Source organism: Taudactylus pleione, unplaced genomic scaffold, assembly GCF_031769625.1.
Source record: "Taudactylus pleione unplaced genomic scaffold, aTauple2 ptg000162l, whole genome shotgun sequence".
NCBI classification, from domain to species: Eukaryota; Metazoa; Chordata; class Amphibia; order Anura; family Myobatrachidae; genus Taudactylus; species Taudactylus pleione.
In genome coordinates, this window is record NW_028284564.1 from 445,001 (window position 1) to 466,624 (window position 21,624).

Below are 21,624 nucleotides of genomic sequence, written 5' to 3' on the forward strand. Positions count from 1 at the left end.
TCAACCTGTTCGTTATGTCAACACTACAATCCTATTTTAGCCTGACACTAATTGTAGCCTAACCCTAATTGCAATCTAACCTTAATTTCATAATGTTGAACATGTCAGCATAAATGGCAACATGTTAAATGTCAACATTATGAACACGTTGACAGTCAGACTGAGCATGTTGACATCCTGAATTTGTCAATATTAGTGTCCACATTTTAAATGTTGACATACTGCACCCATTTTGCAGCAATACAATTATATTTATATAGTATTTATTCTAGCACCCTGCACCTGTCACAACCCGTGCAGTTCCTCTTTCCTGCCTGGGGTGTCTCTCTCTGCTTTGGTGCTTCTAGCCCACTCTGGCCCTGATTCAGACCCGCTCGCAAGCGGGTCGATGGTGGCCCAGTGCGCACGCGCGAGCCTCGGAGCGAGCGCAAAAAGCACTCGCATCCCAAAAGGGGCAGCTGTCGATGTTGATTGGCAGCTGCCCTGTTTGGAAGGCAGGGAAGGGGGGTGGCTGAGCAAACGGAGGCGTTCCTGCAGGAATGCCTGCTGTTTGTGGGCGGCCCTACTGACATCACTAGTGATGTCAGTAGGTGGACTTCCTGCTCTAATAGTGCAGGAAGTCCACTGGGGCTTGCGGCAACGAGACCCTACCGCAACGGTCTCATCGCAAGCCCGATGGTCGCGATGGTCTTGACCATCGCGACAATCATCATGGCCGCTCGCATAAGCTGTGGGTGGTAACCCACAGCTATGCGAGCGGCCAAGAGGCTGCAACAATAAAAAGCACATGCCCTGATTCAGAGCGAGCGGCTCTGAATCAGGCCCTCTGGTCTGTATCTCAGAAGTTTGTTGCATTAGAAGCACTAGAGCAGAGAGCGACACCCCAGGTAGGAAAGAGGAACTGCGTAGGTTGTGATAGGTGCAGGGTGCTAGAATGAGTACTATTATATACGACTAATACAAACAGAATATTCAAAAATAGTAATTAATAAACACTTCCAAAATAACCTTGGCACCTTTACATCACTGATCCAATAATGTTACCAAAGGCTCCTTGTTTAGTGTCGAAAATGTAACCACATGCTACTAAGACCCTCCACGTGCCCTCAGATCTTATATGTACTCAGGACTCCCAGCACATGCCACTTGGACATCTGCATAAGTCCTCCAAGTTTCACTCACAACTCTGCACATACCTCCATTCCACTGACTAATCTAGTAACCTTTAGTCAAAATACTTACCTTTAGCCTGGAACCTATAGAGGAAGGAGGAAGAACAAATTTTACAGACTACGGAACTGGAAGTTTTTAACATCCTTGGAATTAAGGAAATGTGACACCCCTTAGTCCTCAACCATAATCAATTTAAACTAAAATTTTCACTATCCCACTATCCCCTGAATGGTTGCCTCTCTCTGACACCCCTAGATACAGCCCTGGCAGTATATACTGCACTTCCTCCTCTTTTTGGATGTGCTACATGACCTCCCTACAGTGTGTGGAGGAGGCCATGTGACACATTGTAAGAGTCGGATCGGGAGCAGCCGACTAGGACCGCCGGTAAGGTCTTTTCTTGTCACTGGTTGCTCAATAATGATAAGTTATGTACATATAAATTCTAACCTTGTAACAATAACAATTTACAAACTAGTTTTTCTTGTAAGAACTTCTAAGTTATCATTTAAAGCAATCATAGTATTTCATTGCGACATATGATATTAAACTTTATGTTGATGGCACTAAAAGTTGGATTTACCCAGGAAAGTGTTCAATTCAGTGAGCTGTTTATGTGCTATACTGTCTCCAGGGTCAGCTTTGATGTATAGTGTAAGGTGGTCCAAGGGCAAGCATTGTGCCAAGGCTGTACTGGCCATCTGACAGTTCTGGCAAATGCCAGAAGGGCCGATGGCCAGATGAGCCGGCCTGGCCGAACAGCTCTGCCTTTCAGAGCTTCCCTTGGCGGGAGGAGTTTGAGTAAGGTGCGGCTGCATCGAGATGTACTGACGCTACAAAGTACTAAGCAGCTGTGTGTTCTAGGAGCCGAGGACACCGACATATCGGCCCGATTTGCTGTTAGCGGTAGGATCTGAACAACATATCGGCTGGATCGTCCAGTGTGTACGGACTACCTCGTCCAGTAACATGCGATTGCTGCACGGCCAACCAGACGATATTGCATGCGGCGCCGTTGCAGATAATGAAGGACGGAATGAGGGATCGTTCCGTCGTACATTACATTGCTCAATGTGTACCCGTAGTACAGTATGTCAGGCCGACATATCGTCCGGGTACACATCGCTAAGTGTGTACCCAGCTTAAGCGTTGTGGCTTATAAAAGAAACCAACTTGATAAAATTTTATCCAGGCTTGAATAAAATATTATGTGGATGGCTTTACATAAATGACAAATTTTGGTTTCTGCTACACTTAATGATTTTATTTCATGCATATAAGTGTGTTTATTCAATTGTATAAAAAATATTTTAAGTAGACCAATTAATATGTTTCTCATTTTACACCAGTGCGGTTGTTCTTAGTATTATAACCTCAATCCAGACCTATTCAGATATAAATATTTGGCAATATGCATGTACAGACATTGATATACGAGACAGGCAGTTACATAAAAGTCCTATAACTGTTTTAAATATTCAGTATTCTGTATTAGATCTTCACACCTTTCACCGAGCAATGTGACGGAACCCCAAGTACCCGTACCTCCTCTGTTTTTGAGACTGCACAGCTACTGCAGTTCATTACTATATTCACACTTGGACGGGGTGCAAAGTACCTGTAACTCCTCTGGTTTTGTGCCACAAACCAAATATTCCCAGGGAGCATTAGCCACAGCCCCCCCATATCCATGGCCTATGCCCACCCACTCCCACCCTGGACGACGTCGCCAAGATGGTCTGTGTGCTTTAAATGCCAGGTTTGACCCTGCATTGTGCTATCTGAACGTAAGTAGGCATGTCATTGTAGAGAAGTCACCTGCGTGGCAGCTATTTTTGCACCTTTCAATTATTCTACTGGGCGGTCTGGAGAAAGCAGGCCTTAAAGAGATCATTGTGGTCTAGCAAGATTAATAGGCATTTTTATAGTGTTTGCTCATAGTAAAGCAATAAGACGACTGTGATCAGTCTCCTTTAAGTTATGTTGGGGACATTGTGGTTAAAACTCAAACTATGAACAAACAACAGAATAATAGTAAATATTTTGTGTATATGCCTTCTCGACTAAGGATAATAGTGTTGGCTTCATATGTTGTTTTTGGCTCACAGAGTCTGGTAATTGCTATTTTTTTATTTCCCTCATGTAGAATAAATTCCACTTGATTCAAATCAGACTCTTTATGTGGTAGGGCTGACTGAACATCTCATTGTTTTAATAAGATCATCTTCAGGCTGTGTAGAATGTAGTGATGCTGTACATTCTCTAAAGACGTATATGAATAATGTAATAATGAATGACAATAAAGAGCAGAATTACTCTTTGTGTGTAACATTACTGACGCACAGACATGAATTGTCATAAACACTATGCAGTATTGTTAACGTTTCACACGAACAAAGAAACAGACGTTTGTAGCTTACATATTATAGTGCAGATCACCAGGAAATGTTTTATTTGTTTTCTTTGCATGTCAAACATGTTTTGGCAGTGTTGTGTTTACATGATCCTTCTGGACATCTTGGTTTGCAATGCATATTCTTATTATATGCATTCACTCCTTGACAATAGTAGTTTAATAGAACACGTATAGAACTAGATAATGGTGCATTTAAAAGATAAACCCCCCCCCAAAAAAAAACAGCCTTACAGATGTCCTTTTTCGAAGACGTGTCTACCTTTAGTTTTATTTGCATACTTAGGCCCGTATTCAATTAGAAGCAAAAAGCATAGATCGACGAAAAAGTATCGCCGATTGCGACTTTTCGTCTGTCGGAGAAGTATAGCCGTATTCAATTCCATTCGCTTTTCGCGTACGCGAAACTGCAATGTAATAGGTGAAAAAGATTCACCTATGAATAGGTGGAGAAAAAAAGTGCAAAATCGCTATTTAAGGGTGCAAAGGTGGGGAACCACTCTGCACCCTTGGGACAGCCCCTGAAAGTATAACCATAAAAAAAACCCTAAAAGTAATAGGGGAACACCCCAAAAAATTACTTCAAAAAAAGGGGACAAAAAAAGTGCCAAGTCCGGGTACAAACTTAAAAACTAGCGAAATAGACTTTTGGGGGGGGTCTGCAAGTAGGGATGAGGTGTTGTTATTAATTTTTTTTTTTTTTTTTATTGCAGGTGCATGTCTCAGGTGCATTTTTTTTAAAGTTTTTTTTAAAGTTTTTTTTTTTTTTTTGTTAAACTTAAATTTAACGACTTTAAACCATGCTTGCGCCCATTTTCAAGTACCCCAAATTTGACAGGACTACTTATTTTCCCTGCTTAATGCTATTCTTCACCACTTGTGCAAAGACGTTAATTAGAAGAAAATGACACCCCTTAAGTACCCCAAATAACTTTATTAGGACTATTTGGGGGCATGTACATTGGTCCCCAATGTTTGTGCTTCTTTTAGGGGATCTATGGCTGATTTCCCCAATTCCTACAGCACTTTTCGCTGGTTTGTGTTTTCGTGTCTTTTGGAACTGAATAGGGCGAATCGGGGGGATGCGCACGTTAAGTTTCCGTGGCTAAAATACGTGATGTAGGCAAAAAGACCGGCAGGTGAAAAAGTATCGTGGGTGCGAAACTAATTGAATACGGGCCTTAAGCTGGCCATACGCGGCCAGATAAAATGTCTGTCAGACCGACAGACATTTTATCTGGCAGCCTGCCAGCCGCAGGTGTCCATGGCATACACTGAGATTTCTCTCACAGTGTATTAGCCGACATCTGCGCTCCCCCCCCCCCCCCCCCAGGAGAGGGTACATTTCCCTGTTCCTTCCATGGGAAGGAACACAGGAAATATCTGTTTGTTGGCCGCAGCTGGGCATACACTGCCTGATGCAGCCGACAGTTTAGCGGTAAATATCACATCGGACGGGTATGCTGGACAATCCGGCCCCTCTGTCGCCCCCCACAAGCTACAATTATCGGGGCGATCCGCGGATATTGGGCGGATCGCCCCGATAATTGTAGCGTGTATGGCCAGCTTTAGTTAGGATTTTGAGGTCTAAGGCTGGGTACACACCTAAAGATTTTCTGTCCAACCATCCAACTAGTTGATTGGTTGGAATGAAAATCTGGTACGGTATGAAAGCAAATGACAATCAGCAATTTGCTCCCAAACGCCGGAAAATGGACAAAAACTGTTGTTTGAACAAATTGTTTAGATCAAACATTTAACAAACATGTCTGACGACCATTTTCATCTGCTTTCTGGCATTTAGAAGCAAATTGCTGATCATCATTTACTCCCATACCTTACCAGATTTTCATTCCAACCAATCAACTAGTTGGATGGTTGAACAGAAAGCTAGAGCCACAATAATAAAACAAAAAACACACACAGACACCAGAGACATGTTACCTTGATTACAGATATTAATTTTGCAATCCAATTAGCAACTTACATTGAACCAGTCAGAGTAAAATCTAATTTTTTCCGTTCACACCTCTCTGAGGGTGAGAGATGGTAGGGAAAGTATTTATTTTAAAGTTCAAATGTTGGAAAACCGTGCAGAAAATCCTGGACACCCTCCCTAATGACTAATTAGGCAATTGGAAGTTTCCAATTAGCTTAATTAGTCCAATAATTACATGTCATTTTTGGGGTGTAAAAAAAATCGCTGCATATTACCCCAAAAGCAATTATTTTTCAATAAAACAACAAAATATTTGACTATTGATTTCTTTTTAGTCACCCTAAAGTACCCCAAAAGCATTTTTTTTTCTTACTTTTTTTTTTAAAGCATTTTTTTGTTTTTGTATGAAATTAAATGAAAAGTTAGCTTTTTATAGTGTTTGTTTTTCTTTTTTTTTTACTTAAAAAAAAATGCACAAATCTGCCATTTAACACAGTATAAATACATCCAGTACTTTCTTTTTGCTACAAATTGGGTCATTTCCGGCAAATTGTATCATCAAGCCCCAAATTGCCTTCTTGGCTAGGGAGGTGGGGGGAGTTCAGGGAGGCTGGTATACGCACGATGCAGTTTGCACCAAGGTACTGGATGAATCCCAATAGTTCTCAGCCCTAGGCACACAATCAAAGCATATCTTATGGATTTTCTTGCAGAAAGAAAGGCAGACTATCACTGGTTCATCCAACGTGACATTATCATCTGTGCTGTAAGGAGCTTCATAAGCCACGCACTTTTCGTATGCAGTGTGGGCAGTATTCAGAACGGCTAACCTATTAGGCCTTTGCCGTTTGCAGTCTTGCTTGCATTTAATTGATTAAAACTGCCTGGTATCAGGTTAGTTGCTGATAGCAACAGCACCTTTGTGCCCTATTTTTTTAAAACATGCTTTTATGTCTTTCAGGTACTTTACAGCCTCATTTCACAAAGTGTCAAAATATTACTTTGAAGTATTAGAATCTCACAGATAAGCTTTTTGTCACTTTGGAAGTGTTAAAATTCTACTTAGTCATTTTTGTGAAGCTTGTCGGGAGGAAAATGTGCAGCCTTCCAGTTATTGATTTTTGTCCAGTGCTGCCTATCATTTAAATGAGTTTTTGGAGGCAGAGGGAACAGTGTAACAGTGCCCTGTTTTAGAGGTACAATACGAATGTCCTACATCTGCAGATAAAATTGTGTTTATAGTATGGTAGAAGGCATGTGTATGAATGGAAAGCATGGAGGTCATTTGTCCTTTCTCTATCACTACTTCATAAGTAAAACCTTTACAAACAGCAAAAAAAGATACCATATTGGCTTTTTTTGGCAGCAAGTTTATACTGGGTACACCCTAAACGACATGTGTACCAAGCGACGCGACGGACTGCGTGTAGGGAAGATCAGACGATTCGACCGACGACCCCACGGGAGCGCGTACCACACAATATAGTGCATACACGCTGGACATTTTTAACGAGTTGTCGTTCCGATGCATTGGAATCTGCAAATCATTGAAAAAATCGTCTAGTGTGTTAGGGGCCTTTAGAACAATTACAGGTAGATTGTGATTGGTTGCTATGGTATTAAACTTTGTTTTTCATGTGTACCAGGTTTCATAATTGCCACAAAAGTTCACTCTGTTGTGATTGCATTTATGGGGGGAATTCCATTAATTTAACCACTAATCAGTGATGCAGGGCTTGAGATTTGCTGGTTGTGGAGAAGGATTATTTATCCAGTTTCCTAGAACTAAATTAAGTAACAAACTGTCAGTATTATCACAGCTAGCTAGCATCATTCATTTATAATATTTGGCACCAGTTAGGCTTTTGTTTTTCTTTGTCACAATAATGTGACCCCTACTCATTACATTCAACAAATAGTTGACTTTGAAACTAGTCTTATTTTGTAACTATTAATATTCATGCACTAACACAGAACAAAGTAAGGACCTGGATACATCCGACAGAAGTATACATTTGTAGCAGTGGGAGCACTCACAGGCAATTACTGAGGTAGCTTTCATAGTGTTTATTTCTGACACCTTTCAGCTTGGACGCAGGTTATCTTCAGATGCAGAACAGTTGAAAATTCCAAATAATGTAAAGTGGCACAATGTACACTAAAGTAACGTAATGGCAGCATGTTCATTTCAGAATTTGCCCTCAGAATTTAGTGATCAGTTACAATGTATATCGCTACCATTACATCCAATTTAGCACTCTCTTCTTTAGAAGTGTCACCCAAGTGTGGGTTTTAGGGTGCAGCTAGCGATATGATTTGGATTTAACCAAAATCTGTTTTTCTTTCATCCTCTTTATCCCATTGTTTTTATCAGGTGGGAAACATTTTAAAAGAGTATGTGGGAGGGCATGGCCTAGCATTGGTACTGAGGGCAAAGGTCTGCTCTGTGCTCCTGCATTTCAGATTCCGAAATCCCTCAAATATCTACAATTCTCAATATTTCTTACAGCAGACTTCCTCCACCTGTGTCTGGGAGGCACTAAGAACGCACATTACCTCACTCACTCTCACCCCTGTCAGGGTAAACTGGCACCAGATCATCCTCTCCTATTACCTGGGAGATTTCAGGGGCTCTCCAGTCCAACTACTTCTAGACACAGGTGGAAATGCAGCGAGTGGGCTGTCTGTAGTTGAGAAGTGACTGGCCACTAGCATATTAATGAGCTTTGGCTCCCTACAATATATTCACCTACCCGGGCTCCCTTGCACCATCCATTAATACACAACGCGTCTGGTTCCTGTTGCCTTCTTGGAGCCTGCTCTGCATTCTAGCCCATAATCTTGGGATGGGGGCCATGGCCAGGCAGCTCACACATCCCTGCTCTGAGCCCTTTTACACTGAGGCCAGCTTAGGTGCATTTACCGTTTCTCACTGGGGGCTTCAGCATTAGTTTCCCATGTTGCATTGGTTCTTCCTGCAGAAGGCTGTAAGACTCTATCTTCAGGGTGCAAATTGGCTACTATTTGGCCCAAAAACAAATTATTGTTAATATATAAATGCAATAAAATTTTGCAATCAATGGAGGTTTTTAGCATAATCCTGGCCAAGGTTATGGGCCTGCCCACCATATCCAGGTAACCTCTGTAGGGTAGGTCCCTATCATACTACGATTCAAATCCAGTGCGCAGAACACCCCCAAACTAGCCCAGCTAAGCTGCCCCAGGGCACCGCCATAGTAAGAAAAGCGCAGTGTGAAAGAGCTAGTTAGGAGCAGCTACTGCTGCATATAAAGAATGAAAATAAAAAGTGAGGTACATATATAATAAACAAACCGTGAAGGGTTAAAATGTTTTATAATGCGGTGCCCTGAAACAGATCAACAAAGGCAATCCAGGTGGACCCAAGCCCCAAAAATGAACCAAAGTTGCACTACAGTATATAAAACTTGTAGGACTTACCTAGAATTGTGCCTAATACTAGTGTGCATATTCATTACAAGACTGCATGCTTTTAAACCAATAAGGCAGGAGTGCTAATCCAGACTGAGGGCGTCTCCTTTCACTCAGGTGTGCAATAAAGCACATTAACTGGAGCATATGGGAAAGATTTCTGGTCTGCACACCATGAAAATATAAATATATATATATATATATTAGTCCAAAAATCATTCATTTGGACTTCGCGTGTGTATATATATATATATATATATATATGAGAGGTGCTACCTGATGAGACTAATTGTAGGCACAAAAACAGACAAATCTCAGGTGCACAACTCCAAATTATTATAATATAAATGCAATAAAATCTACATAAAATTGCAATCTACCTACAGAGGTTACCTGGATATGGTGGGTAGGCCCATAACCTTGGCCAAGATTATGCTAAAAACCTCTATTGATTGCAAAATTTTATTGCATTTATATATTATTAATTTGGAGTGATTTGTCTGTTTTTGTGCCTGCAGTTAGTCTCATCAGGTAGCACCTCCCATTATATAGATAGATAGATAGATAGATAGATAGATAGATAGATAGATAGATAGATAGATACACACACATACAGGGTATGCAGACCAGAAATCTTCCCCATATACTATTCTGCCCCAAAAATTTCTGCTGACACTTGTCCAGAGTGCTGGGTTCTTCAAGTCTGAATTTGATTCTTTTAGAGATCATTTAGAAGACACAGAGAACGTGGTAACAGATGGAATAATATTTCAATCAAACACATGAACTGGCTCCTAGTTTAACTTCAGAAGTGTTCTATTTAGACAATGCTCTCAGGGCCTGATTCAGAGCCGGACGCTCTGAACAAGCGCCCGCTCTGAATCAGGGCGTTTTTTTTTTTTTTGGTGCGTCCTCCTGGACGCTCACATAGCTGTGGGTTACCACCCACAGCTTATGCGAGCGTCCATGATGATGGTCGCGATGGTCAAGACCATCGCGACCATCGGACTTGCGATGAGACCCTGTGGTAGGGTCTCGCTGCCGCAAGCCCTGGAGTGATTTTGGCTCTATCAAAGGCAAAATCACTCCCACTGACATCACTAGTGATGTCAGTGGGGCCGGACCCAGACGGTAGGCGTTCCCATGGGAACGCCTCCGTCTGGGCAGCCACGGCCCGGCACGCCCATCAAAGGGGGCGTGCTGTCACTCACCATCGACAGAACGCCCCCTTTGGTGTGAGACCCCAAGCGACAGCTTCCCCGTCACTCGCCGGGTCTCGCGCATGCGCACGACGGAGCAGCCTCCGTCGTGCGCATGCGCATTTGGGTACCATCGACCCGCTTGTGAGCGTCCTGCGCTCGCGAGCGGGTCTGAATGAGACCCTCAGTTCTAATGTTGACGCTGATTGACCACCGCAGGACTTTATTATATATGGTGTCACCAGTGGCATAACTATAAATTTTGCTCCCCCATGCCAAAAAAGTTTCAGGCGATAAACTCCCCCGCCCAACTCCCCTAGCCCTCCTCACCGCCCAAAGATCAAAGACTACGTTTAAGGTGTGTGGTTACATGATACAGCAACGTGCCTTACACATTATGACACACTAATGCCACTTATAACACAGTGTGCCACACCGGAATGCCCCTTACAACATATTATGCCACACAGCAATGCCCCTTACACATGCCACACAATAATGCCACGTATAACACATAATGACATACAGTAAAGCCCTTAAAACAAATTTATGCCATGTTGTAATGCCCCTATTTCACATTATGCCACACTGTAATGCAACATACAACACATTATGCCACACTGTAATGCAACATACAACACATTATGCCACAAAGTAATGCCACATACAACACATTATGACACACAGTAATGCCCCTAATAGCACATCGTGCACACAGTAATGCCAAATACACATTATGCCAAACAGTAATGCCCATTACATCCCACCCTGACAGATCTACTTAACCAACCCTCCTCTCTGCTCCTGCCAGTCTGTCACCTCAGCTCAAGACAGGTTGCACAGTTTTTATGTCCGTGTAGAACGAGATTATTGGGAACATAGTTTATAACCTGTAAACTGTGTATCAAGTTAGTGCCCCTTATACAGTGCTCCCTGTAGTTGTGCCCCAAAATGCAATGCCCCCTATACTAGTGCCCCCTGTAGTAGTGCCCATTATGCAGGGCCCCCTGTAATTGTGCCCCTTCTAGTAGTGCCCCCTGTAGTTGTGCCCCTTCTAGTAGTGCCCCCAGTAGTTGTGCCCCTTCTAGTAGTGCCCCCTGTAGTTGTGCTCAGTAGTTGCCCCCTGTAGTGAGCCCCCTGTAGTTGCACCTAGTTGCCCCCAGTAGTGAGGCCCCTGTAGTTGCCCCCAGTAGCGAGGCCCCTGTAGTCGCCCCAGTAGTTCCTCCCCCCCCCCCGCGCACACACAAACACACACACACAAAAAAACCACTTACCTTTATACCCGCTCCAGTGCTGCCGTCCATACCCCGGCGTCCGCTCCTCGGCACTATGGGAGTGACGTCATGACGTCACTCCCATAGTGCTCTGCGGGACCCAGAAGACAGAGCTCACTCCTGAGCTCCGTCCCCGGCGTCCGCTCCTCGGCACTATGGGAGTGACGTCATGACGTCACTCCCATAGTGCCCTGCGGGACCCGGAAGTCGGAGGGAGCTCCGTCCTCCGGCTGCCGCCGGGGGTTTCAATAGGAGCCGGGCGCCCGCTGGTAACACACTCAGCGGGCGCCCAGCAGATGGAGGGAGTCACGGGAGTTCCTCCACTGAGTGGCGTAACTACTGCCCCCGTAACCCCCAAGCTACCCAGCGCCTCCAAGCCACTGCTGGGGTAGTAGTTAGGCCACTGGGTTTCACTATTGCAAGGCCAAGGAAACAAAATGTGGCGTCATCCCTTGTTCTTGATCACATCTAATGGTGCTTACACACGATCAGATTTTTCCTTCAGATATGAACGATAACGATTTAAAAATCGTTCAGTCGTTCATATCTGAAGGAAAATCGTTCATATCTGACATGCCTGAACGATGGACGATCAACGATGCGCGTTCCCGTTTGTCAGATAACGATATCTGACATCTGATGGGTTTGCAGTCAGACTTGGACGATTCCATTAATTTTAATGCAGTCAAAAATCGTTCAATCGTTCAAATCGTTCAAAACTTTGGTAAAATCGTTCAAATCGTTTAATCGTTCAATCGTTCATCTGACAAATCTGATAAGTCTGACAAATCTGACCGTGTGTACGCTCCATTAGACTCTTCCAAGATTTTGATCTGTTATCTTTTAACAAGAGACGTGACTTGATCAACATTACCAAGGTGCTGCAAACTATTTCATGAAGTATAAGTAAGACTTTAATTTTCAGTTCATTGTGGCAAAAGATAATCATTCAGCCAAGACCGCAGAGCAAGCCTATGGTCTACTTAAGACTCCTGGAATAATGGAAAGAACACTTCACTCCTCCTGTTCTTTCTCTCTGTTTTGTTATAAATTAATAGGCGCTCTCTCCTGTCCACCACTTCTCTCAATCCTCCTAGATTGATTGCTTTCCATTTCACCCTGCTATCCAACTCCCTTATAGCCTTACTTCTTTGTAACATGCTGTCACTGGGTCTGAACTCCTTCCCCCACCCCCCCATAAGAAGACTGCCCTGTGTGCATTATCTTTTTTACTTTGTGGACTTGCACTTACCTAGTACAAATCAAATAATGTTCAGGCGTGAGATCGGTCTATAGCTGCCAGCACAAGTGGGGTCACTAGCTGGTTTGGTGATAACTGCAATCTGAGCCATGGATATTATGCCCTGGCCGGTGGCGGCCCCCTCTACTGAGCCGGCCCACTCGATCCCCCCCTAGTTACACCACTGGTGGGGAGTGTGTGTAATTGGCAGACCATTAACAAGTAGCTATCAAGAGATGATGACTTCAGGTGGACCTCTCACTCCCTCTGCCATTTTAAGTTGGCAAACTAAATTAATTTGCTAGTTCTGTATTACATCAACATTTGAGTCCTTTTGCATAGAAATGGCTGTGTGTCCCGCCACATGGCAAGGAACACCCCTAAGTATGCACTGTCTCCTCCCCTTTATCTTACTATAGTAATCTTGCTGCATTAAACTGAAATAATGTTTCTCATTCACCTTCTCCATGCTGTGACTGAGAACACTTTTTTACTCTGCTTAATTCTAGTCTCTGCCTGTGCAAAGTGCTGCTTCCTTGCAATTGTGTCATGGCGGCTGTTCTGTGCTTCTAAACTATCTACATAATGTGTCATCTATGTTAAATTGAGGTCAATTATGGATTAGCTATTAGTGAAGTAAGGTAAAACTACGTAATCTGGGTAAAAAGGCAAAACAGAGAGGTCCTATACAATAGAACCTTTTTTATCCAGTTTATGTGGTTTTTCCTGAATTTTGATTCTTAATTCACTAATACTGTACTAAGGGGGGGAGGGATTCAATTCTTGTAATGTACTGTTCCAGAAAGGCACATTGCACCCGCTTACATCACAAGTTTAGAGGTATGAGAAAAAACTTTTGATGTAGGCTCTACTGTAAATGACCAATATGTGTCCAACCCGATGGGACATTACTTTGAATTGAATTCCCCCTTAAGTACTTAAGATTCCTATATCACAATAAGAAGCATACTACTGTGTTTTAAGAAAAAGTTGCATAGCTAAATTGCAAGGTCTGTGGTACGCCAAACAGGGCTATTTGGCACGATTTGATGATAGGTGTATGTGGGCACATCTGTAAGTGAAAGCTCATAGCAACAATAATAAACAAAATAAAACCCATTGTAAAATACTGTGTAGTATAATAGCTTATATATATAATAAAATCTATCAGTATGGGGGTCAGTGGCATAAAAATATAAATGGACTTATACAGTAGGGGGGGGGGAAATGCACATTGGGAAATGGTAGAACGTTGTGTGAGCGAGGGTTGTATGTGTATAACAGCAGCCTTTTTGTGTTGCACCAGTTTTCCACAGGTTAGTGGTAGCCCAGGTTCATAGTGAATTAAATATTGCTGTAGGCTCTTGCATGGCTTCCCCCTATGTGTACAGTATGTGACAGGTGCAATGTATTAAGGTTTATATGCATCTCTGCTTCCTGTAATGCTGCCCTTCCTTTCTTCCCATTCATACATTGAAAACCGCTCTCTTTAATGTTGCCGGACCTCTCCGATGTTATGTTCTCACGACTGAAGTTGCTTATTTGTTTGTATCTGCTCTATTTATGCTTTAAAATTAAATTCTTTTTTTTTTTTTTTTTTTTTAATTGTTACACAGTAAATGATCTGGGAGGTGACATCAAAGGAGATGGAAAAAGTTCATCAGCCGCAGATAAGGTTGTTGAAGAAATCAGAGCAAAAGGAGGGAAAGCAGTTGCCAATTATGGTAAGAAAGCTAGTCTGCTCATCTGTCTAATGCTCGGTCATTCCCTCCATGTGTCCCAGAGCTTGTGGTAAGGCAAATGGATGCTTGATACGTAGCGACAGTATGTCTCCTAGAAAGCTTTGCTAGACACGTTCAAAATACGTTTGTCTCGCGCCATAGTATTGGACACAGTGGCACACCATGTTATTGGCCTTTCCTAATGTGTGAGTTCTCTCAAAGATGCCTGTTCTTCTATATAAAATATGCAATAAAATAGCACTTTCAATGTCGATGAAAAGTATCAAAAACGAACATACTTATCAACATTGCTATCTATCCATACTAGCAATGTAGCTAAACGTGGAAAAATCTTGTCCTATGTATAATACAATGATCTATGACATGCGTGACAAACAACAATGTACAATGTTACAACATGATTAGCCACATGGTCAGTTCTGTACAGACAATGATTAGTCTTCACACTCTTTGCTACTTTTACACTTCTACTATTCTACCTTTACGCAAATATTTGCGCAGTTGAAAATGCTATGATAAGTATAGTACAGTGGTGACGGCAGTGCCAAAATACTGTTGCAGAACCCTAGCATAACATCTCGCGCCATTAGTGAATAAGAGATGTACACTACTCCAATGTTTTCGCTGTCGAGCGATAATCAACAACCTGTGCATGCGTCCGAGTTGCACGCTGCATTCATCAAAGTCCATTGCCGTATTTTCACGCAGGGTGATTGAGAGGCGGGCACCATTTCGGGGAGGCAACGGTGAGTGCCGGCAAAATGCAGGCGTATCGCAACTGTTTTCGGGGCGGGTCGCAGCCTGCATTTGCGATCTAGTACATAGATACCATCGCTCCGGTGTCTCGGTACAAGCACCTATTCTGCGTGACCATAGGGCTACTCAGAAGTCCGATTATCAAATTTATGCTCGATTATGAAAGGATCTGCGACTGTACACTATCATTTGGTTTTATGAATCCGCAGCTGGGTGTCTCATATCCTGGCGGCTGCAACATTTGCATAGTTGCTGCATACAAAGACGCAGCAGTCAGAGCATTAGTGCACATCTCTGAATTAGGCCCTATGTATCGCGCAGAGAGCAAAGCTGAGTAAGGACACATCTGTGCATGAATGCTCAGCTATGAAGTTAGATGAGCAAGAAATGGATAAAGTCTATTTTGTTTCAATCATACTTTTATATGAAAACATGTTTTTAATCTCATAGAAAAGATTATGGAATGTATAACTATTGCTTATTTCTCTGTCTGTTTTATGCTCACCACTATATTTGCATATTGCATTTATTTATCTACCTGGAGTACTGGCTTAAAGGAGTCTTACAGCCACACATTTATTAAGGGTCTTTATGTATTCACTTTTGTTTTTGCTGAGATATTTTAAATATAAAATAAACAATATCCATTTCTTGCTACTCTTTATTTTTTAGATGTACATTCCTTAAAGCTGCATTATCACCTACTGAACCATTTTAATAATGGACAAAATTGGGTTGCAATGACTGGGTGAGCATGAGGACCATTCAGAAAGCAAACGATTCTGGTCACCACTCTATAGCGGCGGTGCAATCTCTTGATCTTACAGATGTGTCCATGCTCATCTAGCCTTAATACCCCATGCAGTTCGATATGCCCGGCGTGAGTGAGCCACCAGGTCCCCTGCAACTCTGCCAACGCTGGGCGTCCTTTTTTTTTGCTGAAAATGCATCTAAGTCTCAGTTGATTAAACGCACCAAGAAACTGTGCTGATTAATTTGACACGCGACGCTTGCATATCTGTGCGCAACTGAGTCTGTAAACTGAACTTAGGGCCTGATTCAGAGCCGGACGCTATTTGCGCTCGCTCGTTCAGAAAAAAGGGGTGGCTATTCAAATGAACCGTTCGCTCTTTGCGGTCTGTTCATGCCTCTAGGTCTGAACTAGCGAACAAAACTTGCGGTCGTTTTTTGGAAAACTACGCCCCCTGGCCGCTCGCATCCTACGTCATGTCCGCTATTTATTAGATTAATCGAGTACATCGACCAGCGTATGAACTGCTCGCTATTCTTGTGGTTGGTTTTTCCTACCACAATCTTGCGAGCAGTTCTGACTATAAAATAACCCAGTGACGTGGTCAATGACGCTGCTGTATTAATTATGCACACCCATAAAACGCCCGTTTTGACCTTTAAGCACGCCTGCGTTCTGATCTCCTTTCCCTGTTTTCAAGCACCTTCCCCTGTTACCACCCACATACGCCTCCTCCTGTCACTCAAAATAGCAGGCATTCGATATTTAGCGAACAAATGATTTTCGGCCGCACTGACTGGTTCGCGCATGTGTATTACGATCCGTACGCATGCGCAGTTTTGCAAACATCGCTCAGAACGAACGAGCGGCCGCTTACGAGCGGCTCTGAATCAGGCCCTTAGTGTGGGGGAAAAAGCTGCGGCTACTGCATCCTAGCACTTTGCATGCTGATTGAAGTCGCACACAGAAAGTGTCGCACATCAAATTAATCAGCACAGCCTCCTGGTGCAGCCTAGTCGCATCACATTGCACAAAAGACGCCTGGTGCGAGCAGAGTCTCATGGGACCAGGAACGAGGAGAGGGGCTGTTTGGTGTGACTGCAGCAAAGATGAGTGAGGACACATCTGTAGCTTGTGGTCAGTTCTCTTGTGATTGGTACTGACAGAACCAGCAGAGTCCCAAGTAAAATGGCTGTCTGCATATCGCATACCCTGGGGTTGTGACTAGGGCACAAAGGTTTAATAAGTTCACTGTTTACAGGAGACAAGATTTGTACAATTGTTGCTTATATTAGTCATTAGAAAGTTCAGTGCAAATTCTATTATCACCGTAAATAAGACATTTCATTTTCTAGTTATCTATATTCACTGCAGTTTACAATTTGTGTGATGTGTTGATGGAGTTTGCTTCATATCATGTGTACTAGAGTACTACGTCGGCGATGCGAATAAGATGCTAAATTTATAGAAAGACGGTAAGCTGCGCTGGTCGTCTTGCGCTGTATGGCGTATAGATGCTAGGTGTATGAGGACACATCTGTAGTTTTGCTATTGGATATCAGTACGGGGAGGATTTGCAATGTGTAGTTAGTGTTGCCCCAAATCACTTTTTGTAAATGTATGTGAATCTATTATCTACTATTTATCATTATAATTATTTCCTTGGTGCTGAAGAAATTTTTACATTTGCACAGTTCAGAAATGATTTTTTAAGGCACTCTAGGTCAAAAAATGATTTCTTAAGTGACCCTAAACTAGGATAAAGCTAGATATGGTTTTGCGCTTGCCCTTTGTATAGTCTATAAACAAGTTTCGGCATTTATACAATGACCAGCAGTGATGACGTAGCCCATAACATTTCTTTGAAGCACAGCTCATCTTATAGATGCTTGTACGTTCTTGCAACAGGAAGATTACACATTCATCATTAAATTTACTTTACACAAATATAAAAGGAAAACGTTTGTTTGCTACCATCTGTGCTTCTATTCTTCATGACGTAACTTTGACCTCGGCAGCCCCTAGATCAGTCTGCATATGCTGTCTAGTGAGATGCATACAGATGTGTCCACACACATCTATCCTCCCTGTGTGTTAAACAGCCCTTCTAGTCTCGCCATAAGTGACTCTGTAGCGCCCAACGTCTTTTCGTGCCATTTTTTTTTTACCTTCAACTGCATCTCAATCCCGCAACAATGCGAATATGACGCACACGCAGCTTCTGCCGATTAAAATGATATGCGGCATGCCTGTATTCTATGTGCGGCTGCCGGTGCATCTGCATGCAAAATGCTAGGTTACAGTGTTAGTGGCTGACGCTGTAACGTACGAAGACGCATTTGAAGGGGAAAAATTGCATGAAAAGACGCTCTGTGCTCCCTAGTCACACGGCACTCATGTATTATGTGTAACGCCACTTGTAGCGCATGGAGGATAGATGTATATGGACACATTTGTACATTCAAAACTAGTCACCACTTTTGCAATATGTGGTACAGTCACTCTGCTGACAAACAGTCCAAGTTTGGTTGTTGGATGGTTTTATGGACAAGCTGCAGACCTATTTTCCTTGTTCTTTGCAAAGCTTGTCGACAACTTGTACATGATGTTGGCTTTTATTCTGGATTAGTAAAAGCATGTATTTCACAGAAGTGGATTTATTTTCCATTAGAAAGACACTGCGGTAGAATGCCCTCACTCTCTCAGGGGTCAGGTTCTGAAGAAGAACTGCATCACGGCTGCCTGAATACAGTACTCCAAGTCTGAAATTGCCCACTCAGATTCCTGCTGAGTTTAAATATTAAACTTTCACATTGTTTGCAATTGACAACTGTTACACCTTGCTTAAAGATCTGTATTTATGCTCAGTGCCATTATCATATTTTCTGGCTGTGTTCTTTTCCATTTGACACTTGCTTAGCAATTTTCATTTCTATACATATTTCACTTGGTGTGCATACTCTTTTCAAAGAGAAGTACTTCCTACTAATATCTTTGCATCCCGTCTGTCAGCATTAGCTGACTGATGTGGTTATTATCGCTTGTTAAAAGTCGATGGCACTGAGCCCTCTGCTGTTTTTGTCAGTAATCTGTTGAATTCTTTTGATTTAATGATACAGGAAGTCTTGCAGGTAATATTACCCTCTATATAATGCTATCTCTCTTCATAACGTACATTACACACACAGGTATAAAGTGAGAATGAAGAACGACTCATTCATCATAATTGTCATTCTGTCTAAAATCTCTAATAACAAACAGATGCTCTATCACAGTCTATCACACTGAATATGTCATTTTAGTACTGCCGTAATTGGCCCTTTGGCATTAATGTTTAAGGAGGGAAACTGTAGTCACTGACTATTATTCTGTTTAAAGGGGTGTGGTATAAAAGATTGACAGTCAATTGGTCGACACCTTATGGTTGACAACTTAAAATGGTCAACACCAAAAAGGCAGACACATGTTTTTTGTAATTTAACCCTACCCAAGTGCTTAACCCTCCACCTAGTGCCTAAACCTAACCCTCTCCCTAGTGCCTAAACCTAACCGTCCCCTCCGGCAGCCTAACCGTCCCCTCCGGCAGCCTAACCCTACCCCAAGTGCCTAACCGTCCCCTCCGGCAGCCTAACCCTACCCCAAGTGTCTAACCCTAACCCTCCTCCTGGTGCCTAAACCTAACTCTTCCTTCCGGCAGCCTAACCCCCACCCTAACTTCTAACCCTAACCTTTAAAAATGCTGAAAAAAAAACATGTAGACCGTTTTTGTGTCGACCTGTTGACTGTGTATTCATTGTCGATCTTTCGCTCCGCTAAAACAGCCTAGCGGGAACGCTAATATCTATAATTTGCCACTAACCCCAACCTAAAGACAATGATTGCTGTACTTTAAATAGTGAAATGCGAGGACTTTTACAGGCCTAAATTAATTTATTTGAAGCCATATTGATTTTATATCCCGCTTAGTGGGGGTAAAGGGCAGCATTTTTCAGTGGATATAGGATGCGAATGAAAGAGACCAGATATGATAGCTCAAGTTTTCATCTCTCAAAATAATGTAACATTTGGTGAATAAAATGCGGGATGCCAGAGGAATATAAATCAGAGGGTGAGGGTGAAATCGGCAGACCCAAGCATTTCATATGTCCCTGAGCCCATTGAAAGGGAAACTTATCACTCCACCCAGTCCTAGCCGCAACATGAAGTGCCCAAACCTCAGGGTTCTGTGTAATAAGCCTTGAAGAGTGATAAAGTGGAGGGAGATAAAGTACCAACCAATCAGCTTCTGACTGTCATGTTGCAGGCTGTCTTTGAAAAAATGAATGGAGCTGATTGATTGGTACTTTATTGGTACTTTATTCTCTCTCTCTCTCTCTCCCTCTCCTCTATCTCCTAGACCCCTAATTTTTATTGAAATTAATAAGAAAGCTCGACACTAAATTATAGTCTTGACGCGTTGTCACAAGAGAAGGGAGCGTAACTCTGGGCTCACTAAAATATAGCAAAAGATCAGCTGCAAAAGCAGAGACCTGACCGAGAGGATATTCTGATTTATATAATTGGGGGTACATAACACATACTTACCAACTCTCCCTCATTGTCAGGGAGACTCCCTGAAATAACAGCAATATCCATGATTGCACCTTACCCCCCATTATGTAGCTGTTATATAAAAGAAAAAAACAGATATGTACATTTAAATTAGGGATGTGCAGGCTCGGATAGGTTCGAGTTTGCACGTGGAGTTCGGATTTTTCCCTCCAAAAAAACGGAACTCAGAACGAGGCAAAACGTCATCTTACATGGACGAACATCATCATTCCTGGACAAAAGACCAGGAATGATGATGTTCGTCCATGTAAGATGACGTTTTGCCTCGTTCTGAGTTCCGTTTTTTTGGAGGGAAAAATCCGAACTCCACGTGCAAACTCGAACCTATCCGAGCCTGCACATCCCTAATTTAAATGTGAGCATAGTATAATTTCCCTGCATTAGTTATAAAGCACAATGATCCCTATGGCTAAATGCATTTTTTGAGAAGTATCAGTGTGTTTTCATCAACAAGTAGATCTTACTAACTGCTTTGGGCTCATTTACATTTGGATGTAAATCAATTTCATGACACACCTCTCAGATGTAGCAGTACACGTCCAATTTACTGCGCGCTCATAGGTGTTGCTTTCACATTCTCCCTGAAATGCTTTTTCAAAAGTAGGCAAGTATGACATAAGGACTCCTGAAAATCTGCGCTTATGCTAAAGGAAACTGCACACGTGTCACTGTGAGACTTGGACAAGTTTATTGAGTGATTTTATATTTGGAAGTTGGATTTAATGAAAAGCGGAGAGTCACTAGACTGGCTCCTTCTCTGCTTTTCACTTGGGTGTCAACATCATGCTATTGGTTTAACGCTGTAGAGCAGTGGTCAGGGAACTTTTTTACCTTTTACCCCAAAATATAGTTAGATATGCCAATGACCCCCTTGATTTGAAAGGAAGGAAATCATATAGTAGTGCCCCCATAGTTATGCCCCTGTAGAAGTGCCCCCATATAATGCCCCTGTAGTAGTGCCCCATATAGTGCCCCCATAGTTATGCCCCTGTGGTAGTGCACTTGTATATAATGCCCCCATAGTTATGCCCCTGTAGGAGTGCCCCCATATAATGCCCCCATACTTATGCCTCTGT

The 21,624-nt window shown here is 42.6% G+C and overlaps 1 protein-coding gene across 1 annotated transcript in view; it reads left to right on the top strand.

Moving 5' to 3' along the window:
* HSD17B4 (hydroxysteroid 17-beta dehydrogenase 4) overlaps positions 1-21,624 on the top strand; it is a 305,815-nt gene that overhangs the window by 53,039 nt on the left and 231,152 nt on the right. The window contains exon 3 of the mRNA XM_088475153.1: positions 14,305-14,412. Within this exon, the coding sequence (XP_088331279.1) occupies positions 14,305-14,412 (108 nt within the window). The remainder of the gene's footprint in view (positions 1-14,304; positions 14,413-21,624) is intronic.